This window comes from Epinephelus moara, chromosome 10, assembly GCF_006386435.1.
Source record: "Epinephelus moara isolate mb chromosome 10, YSFRI_EMoa_1.0, whole genome shotgun sequence".
Taxonomy (NCBI): Eukaryota; Metazoa; Chordata; class Actinopteri; order Perciformes; family Serranidae; genus Epinephelus; species Epinephelus moara.
The window spans coordinates 29,909,068-29,916,672 of NC_065515.1; the positions used below are offsets into that span (position 1 = coordinate 29,909,068).

At 41.4% G+C, this 7,605-nt stretch overlaps 2 protein-coding genes across 5 annotated transcripts in view; both read right to left on the minus strand.

Annotated features, from left to right (window-relative positions):
- Positions 1–63: 63 nt before the first annotated feature.
- Positions 64–7,605, minus strand: part of LOC126396772 (complement factor H-related protein 4-like) — a 53,209-nt gene continuing 45,667 nt past the window's right edge. For 2 of the 3 annotated variants that reach the window (XM_050055068.1, XM_050055069.1), the window contains exons 2-4: positions 1,271–1,453; positions 701–880; positions 64–407 (exon numbers count right to left, since the gene is read on the minus strand). In XM_050055068.1, coding sequence (XP_049911025.1) covers positions 193–407; positions 701–880; positions 1,271–1,453 — 578 coding nt within the window. In that variant the 3' untranslated portion in view covers positions 64–192. Of the gene's footprint in view, positions 408–700; positions 881–1,270; positions 1,454–1,884; positions 2,045–7,605 lie in introns of those variants that run through there. The other variant, XM_050055067.1, reaches the window with a different exon arrangement.
- LOC126396768 (coagulation factor XIII B chain-like) overlaps positions 3,566–7,605 on the minus strand; it is a 25,334-nt gene continuing 21,294 nt past the window's right edge. The window contains exon 9 of one of the 2 annotated variants that reach the window (XM_050055063.1): positions 3,566–4,719. In XM_050055063.1, coding sequence (XP_049911020.1) covers positions 4,706–4,719 — 14 coding nt within the window. In that variant the 3' untranslated portion in view covers positions 3,566–4,705. Of the gene's footprint in view, positions 4,723–7,605 lie in introns of both variants that reach the window. The other variant, XM_050055062.1, reaches the window with a different exon arrangement.

A 7,605-nucleotide genomic window follows, 5' to 3' on the forward strand; every position in this document is an offset into this window, starting at 1 on the left:
ATTCATTGCATAATTGGTAAAAAAGTATTTAATACACTTGAATATCCACATTAAAGTCACAGCTTTCAGACTTAAATTCAAACTTTATTCATAATGGTAGAGAACAAATTAAAACATTGTCCTCTCTTGGTCATGCCTAAAAAACAGTGCATAATGTAACCGGGCACCACAGTACATCATGTAATAGGTTGCTCATGATAGCGACTGCAAGACAGTGCGACGTCCCTCACATGATGGCAGGAGGATCACACCATCATCACACTTCTGACGCATTGTGCCGACAGGTCGTCCTTTGGTACACCTGAACTCGATGTAATCATTATGGACTGAATATATCTTGTGGTGATCTGCATATTTTAATGCAATATTGTGTTGCCTCATGTCGTCGTCATTCACCGTGCAGGGCTCTGGGAGATATGGGATAGAAAGCATTTTGTTATTGACATAATAAACATGCTGAATGCACAACTATTGTTGGACTACTTGGACATGCAGTAGCAAGACTTCTCAGTGGTACCAGGAGGGAGCATATCTCCTCTGTACTGGCCTTCCTTCACTGGTAACCACTGAACAACAGAATTAATTTCAAGATTCAGCAGATTTAAATGTTACACTCAAGAACTGCATTTAGGTCTGACACTGTTTTGACAACAATAAACCACTGCGCATAATTCAATACCAAAAGAGAACAGTAACTTACTGAGGCATCTCATCTGTCCGATCCATTCACCATTGATGCATGTTCTGTAAGGCTCACCCTCCATGGTGTAGTACGATTGACACACGTACTCCACCCTTTCATCGTGGCTGTACTCACTTTTCAGCGTGTACTTGACGTCTCCATCTGCGAGAGGTGGTGGACTCGCACAGTTTACAGTCGCTGAGAGAATGTGAGCAACAACAGCACACATTTAGCTCATCAAAGACTTGTGGCAGTGTTAGTAGTTATTAAGAATACAGTCATCCTCATATAATAGAGGTGTCTGGGTGTTCATCTTTATGCAGTATTTTTGTCTCTTGTCCTGCGTCTCACATATTGAGACAGTGTCCACCACTTTGATTGGCTTTAGTTTTCAAAGGTTTTTTCTTTTACTCTTTTACTTTGCACAAAGTAAGAGTGATCTGCCATGAGAAAATTTCTGCAACTAAGAAGGCAGAGCAAGATATGTACACAACATCTCCTGTTTGTTAGACCTGGTGCTTCTATAGACCTTATGTTAATGCGGTGGCATTCAGTTCAGGAATTCATACAGAAAGCCATTCGACTTACAGGAGCATGTTCCCTGTTGGACTGCCAGCCAGCCCTCACTCGAGCATACATATTTGATGATTGGACCTGATGCAGTATAACCAGGGTCACAGGTGAAATGTATCACATGTCCTCCTTGGTACTCAGTATTTTTGGTCTCTTCAGAAATGTGGCCATTGGGAACGTCTGGGAGCGTTGCACATGCTAAGAAACAGCAACATGGGAAAGGAAGAGGAGATTACACACATTGTGACGCATGGCGCATGAGTAGTATTGTAAAAAAGGCAGGCGTTTGTGGAGTTGGCTCATCCAAAGTTCTTTTTGGCTGCTGGGCACAAAAAAGTATTTTAAGATTATAAGGTAGTATGCGGACACAGACTGCATAAACTGGACTCCGCCCAAACTCTAAAGCCTTTACACTAGTAAATGTTAATGACATATCAACATAGATACTGATTAAATATAGAGGTTATTCTTCTCAAATTTAGTATGAGAGGTGCCCTTAGTGTTGACTAAATCTTTTACCCTTCTCAGCATCCTGTAAAATTAATCAAAAACGCCTATCCACGCTCAATGTCTGTATCTCCAGAAAGCTACATCATTAATACTGCAGCAATTAAAATACTCCTACTTACCATTCTGTGATGAAGACATTTCCACATTCCCCCACAGGTGGAGAAACAGAAGGATTACAGACAACTTCATGGCCCGTTGACAAACGTTGTTTTCTGAGCAGAATTCTTGTGTGTTTGAGTCCTCAGGGTGCTCCAAGGTTCACAACATGGACTGCCCAGTGGGATTGTACAACACAGGTCACATTGCAACACTGTTTGTAATACTGGAACTTCCAGAAGTGCTCACAAACAGTATCCTTTGTGCACACGTCATATTTATTTAGTATCCTATCAGTCTAATTCATAAAAAACTGCAAATGACTGTGTTCTCAGGCAACAGTTGAAACAGTTTAAATGAGTTCACAGTTATAAACAACATTTGTCAAAACAATTTTGGCCTGCAATTGTTGATAACTGCCTCGATGAAGCTCCCTGGCAATGATCGGTCAGTTCAGGAAGTGAGATGTTCTGTATAGAGGTCCTATGGAGGACCGCAGGATGGATGATCAGACGGACAAAGCACAGGACTTTTATATGTGAGAGCAGGTTTCTGTTCTGCGTTCCACATGTTGTTGGGTTTAGGCCACAAAAAATGGTTGTGGTTAAATACTGAAAAATTCAAGTCAACTGTGTTAAATGTAGTTCTTTTTTTCCTCAAATGGAAAAAAATGGGATTACAAAACCCATAAAAAGACCAAAACCAACAATTCATAGAAGTGGCCCATTTTTTTTGCCTGATATAACAGTTGGAACTATTATTAGGTTTCTTATGGTATGTTTTCAGGTTCAAGACAAGGCAGATGTACAGAATTCATGAAAACTCAGTCACTCAGTAACTTAAGAGTAAAATGTCATAATTCTGATGGGTGGGTGCAGCAGGCGGCGCTGATTCTCCAGTCAGATGCCAGTATACCACTGCAGAAAAAGAGGGTGTAACAAAGAAAAAGAAGCGCCGGTCAAACCTCAGACACTGAATAATAACATAGAAAACATGATGGGAATATGATATTTCTTTTTGTTTCAAGTAACAATTTGAGGAGTGTTCGTCTCCTCACGACTGACTGTTTTCATTTGCAACTTTAAACATTTTATTGGGTCCTAGATAATAAATACAATAATTCTGCTGGGCAAAATATTTGTATTTAAAGGTCAATCAAGAACAACCTTTTTCCTGAAAATACAGTGCAAAGTAAATTTCTTATGGAAAAAATTATGCTTCAAATCAGCACATATATAGAGAATGAAGATATATAAAGATACAGAATTATAATAATGCTCTACCTGTCATATATATTTTTTTTGTACTAGTACTATCACCTTAATCATTTGAACTATTGATGTGATCTTACTTAAGTCTATATGCCCTTTCTTTTATTCACTTTGTTCTGTATAAGTCTATTTGTGGTGAGACTATATTGTCATATCATCTGTGCTATGTGCATTATTATTTGCCTGTAATTAATTAAAAAAAAGAAGAAAATATGGATTTTGATGTGTTGCAGAAGCCATTGTACCTGTGTGTATGAATTGCAGCTACAGAGGTGTAACAAGATTATCTGATGACCAATGCCAGTGTCACACATTTAGTAGACCTAAGCTACTACTGAGCATGCTTTTAAATCTGCGAGTGTTTAAATTCTGGTATGAATACATGCATTGACAAAACACTTTTAAAACACACACACATTTAAAATGTATAATACTATATTTTCATTTCTCCATGTGTTTTATTTGAATTCCATTTGAAGACAGAGTGTTACATTGGTCTGATAAGAAGGTAAAACATGGCAGCTGACAGAGTGAATCTCCACATTACAGATAAAACCATGCAGCTCGTCCGCCAAGTAGTCAAGCGGACCAGTTTTTAAGAGTACCTCACAACAATTACAAAATCATCACTGTTACACAGCCTGGAATATCTTCTCAGATAGACATGGTCATGAGGGAACTGGCACCAAACAGTTTCAATAGCATCGTCAGATGAGCATGAAAATTGATTCATGAATTCATGGTGTAATTTTGAGGCTGATACATGTAAATAAAACTATGGCTCATATTTAAAACCAAACAAACAAACAAACAAAAAATGTGTAGCATGTTCATAGTAAGTAAGTAAGTAAGTACGTAAGTACGTAAGTACGTAAGTACGTAAGTTTAAACCAGGGCTATTTAGTGACAAATTCAATTGGGTCAGATTTTAAAATCAGGAAACATAGGCGGGCAAGACATTTTCGGCAGCCTATCGCAACCCTTTTTCTCTTGTTTTTGGTAATGACAGATTATAAACAAGTGCAAATGAATGTAGTAAAAACATAAAAGCAACATTTATCGTTTCACTTTTGAAATAAAGACAAATATTTTTGGTCACATATCTGACTTAGACACATCACAATGTGCAGAAATGGAATAAAGAATAGCCTTCAATGCACAGAACCATAACCAGAAGTGGCAATAAAAGTAACCGATAACAGTAACCAAAAGTCAGTGTACATCCCCTCATTGCTCCACACTGACCTACTGTTTTCACCTGCTGTTATTTTTTGTTTTGTCCGTGGATCAAAAACCTAAGGTTTTTTTTAAGTCTTTATTTCATACTGTCTACATACACAGATGAAACAATGAGAAAACACAATGATAAACAAAGAGTACTACAAGATTTACTATGGGTTTATTCACCCCATATCATTTTGATACATATTTCAGCTCAAAATAAACCCAGGCCCATCCAGATTTTTCCAGGCCCACCCATCAATGCATGTTCTGGATCCACCACTGACCAAAAGAACAGGACTTCATCTTCTGTGGATATCTCCAGGCACTTATCTGTTTCAATCTCAGTTCTCTAAATGTCAATCGCTGCTGAAGAAAACACACAAGAGGAAATATTTTTAACAACTTGGACAGATTTAAGAGTTACATTATATGTGTCTATTTGAAACATTCAGAGGTAATAACCACGAATGACAGTGTACAGTAAGTCACTTCAAAAATTGGGATAAAATTGGAAAATTGAGCTTGGCGAAGTTCTTTGACAGCAGCCTCAGGGACGCAGCCTCCATTAAGAACACCTGTGAGGAGCTGGAGGGATGGCTGAAGGATGTTGACAAGTCTGGCCTTCCAGGAAAATTCATGGCATGGATTTATCAACATAGGATTCTGCCAAGGATACTGTGGCCACTGCCCCTCTATGAGTTCCCGATCACCACCATTTCAGATCTAGAGAGGAGAGTCAGCCGCTACCTGAGGAGATGGTTAGGACTGCCGAGGAGCTTGAGCAACATCACCCTCTATGGAAACACTTGCAAACTGACACTCCCCTTGAAATCCATTGAGGAGGAGTTCAAAGTATTGCGTGCAAGGGAGGTGCTGCAATTCTGTGGATCAATGGACCCCAAAGTCTCTGGGGCAGGGGTAACTGTCAAGACTGGCAGTAAGTGGAGAGCAGAGGCTACAGCTGAGCTGGCAGAGTCATGGCTACGCCGTGGAGTCCTGGTGGGAACAATGGCCAGAGGAAGGGCTGGACTAGGAACCATAGCACCCCCCGTTTTGACAAGACAACTCGTCCAGAATGAGGTGAGAGCAGCCGTTGAGGAGGAGAGGTCCAGCAGAGCAGTGGGAATGACGCAACAAGGTGCCTGGACTAGATGGGAGCAGGTTGTGGAGAGGAAGATCACGTGGACTGACCTCTGGCGGGCAGAGCCACACCGCATCAAGTTCCTGGTCCAGGCTGTCTACGATGCCCTTCCCAGCCCATCCAACCTGCACTGCTGGGGCTTGGTCAATACACCAGCATGCCCCCTTTGCCAGAGAAAGGGAACCCTTGAGCACATATTGAGTTGCTGCCCAAAAGCTCTTGGGGAAGGCTGATACCGATGAAGACACGACCCAGCGCTCAAGACCATTGCAAAGAGCATCTGTAGGGCCATCACCAGCTGTCGGAGGACAAAACCCATGAAGCAAAACATCAACTTCATCAGAGCTGGGGAGAAGCCAAAAACAAAACACCTAGAGCAACATCAGGGCTTCTCAACACTGCACAGGACTGGCAGCTGTCAGTGGATTTTGGCAGTCAACTCAAGTTCCCTCAGCATGTCGTTAAGACCACCCTCAGACCTGATATCGTCCTGGTGTCAGATGCAACAAAGAACGTTGTCATGCTGGAGCTCACTGTGCCATGGGAAGAGTGGATGGAGGAGGTCTTTGAGCGGAAGAGAGAGAAATACGACAGCCTAGTCAGTAACTGCCACAGACAAGGCTGGAAGGCAAGGTGCCTGCCTGTGGAGGTAGGGTGCAGAGGCTTTGCAGGACAGTCTCTCTGCAAAGCATACACTGCACTCGGCATCACAGGTGAGAGGAGGAGGAGGGCCATCTACAACAGCACAGAGGCGGCAGAGATAGCCTCTAGGTGGCTCTGGATAAAGAGGGCAGATCTGTGGTCGAGTGCTGCTAGGGCACAAGTTGAGGCCTGATCAACCTCAGCTTGGTCGCCTGAGCGAGGGTGTCTGATGTTGGAAAGACCCGAAACACCCAGTGACCTCAGGTAACATCAGTGATGATGTGCCCTAGCTATGCTTCAGAAGATGTTTCACTACAACTTCTGATAAAATATATTCCGAATCAAGGCTGACTGCAAACGCTTCTGCGAAATGAATCAGTCCTCCCCATGTTCTACGATAGTGCACCAGGTATTGAGCCTTTTGGCAGGTGCAGACCAGATTTCAAAGTGCACTTGTTGTACCCCACTGATATGACATGATATAATGCTGTGACTTCTCTTCTTTTTAACCTACTTGATTTTCATATGCCTGTCACTATGGATACAAAGAGTATCGAAGGGGATTGCGAGGGAGACAGACCCTATTGTTTACAGGTCTGTTTTTTCTCTGCAATGAGCCCCATAGACTGGGACCAGGAGTAATAGTGCAATGAAGTGACTCCTTTAGTTCCTGATTTTGGGGAATTTGGAGGGGCTTGGTTTCTATTTGTGGTCTGAGTAGGATTGACCAACTAGGTTTTAGCAGGCTTTGGTTGCCTGTTGGTAAACAGTCTTCATGAAGAGCAAAAAAGGTGCCATGCATTGGCCAAAATGCAGTCTTGGAACCTGTTGTCTGAAAATGATTCAGCTTTTTTTATTAGCTTTTTTTCTAATTTATCCTAATTTATCAACTTTCTCAAATATGGATACAAAATAACAGTAATGTCAAAAACACACGGTTAACTTCACAATACCTTGACAAANTGCATTGGCCAAAATGCAGTCTTGGAACCTGTTGTCTGAAAATGATTCAGCTTTTTTTATTAGCTTTTTTTCTAATTTATCCTAATTTATCAACTTTCTCAAATATGGATACAAAATAACAGTAATGTCAAAAACACACGGTTAACTTCACAATACCTTGACAAAGTGGATCTGGTTTCCATCCGTCTCTGGTGCATGTGGCCCGGGTGGCATCACCTGTCCTCCTGTAGCCACTTCTACACCAATAACTTACAGTGTCACCCAATCCTATTCGTTGCCCCCAGTGGACTTGCCAGGAATGCACATGTTGCATTGAGTGTAATGCTGGATATAAACGTGCTGAAGAGAGACCTTCCAAATGCACAAAACTAGGAATAAGAGCAGAGTGGAGCCCCACACCTGCATGCGAATGTATGTATAACCTGATTAATGCAATTTATTGGTTATACCGCACTAATTAGTTCAACTTGGTGCTAACAGATAATATGTTTAATTTCCCAACA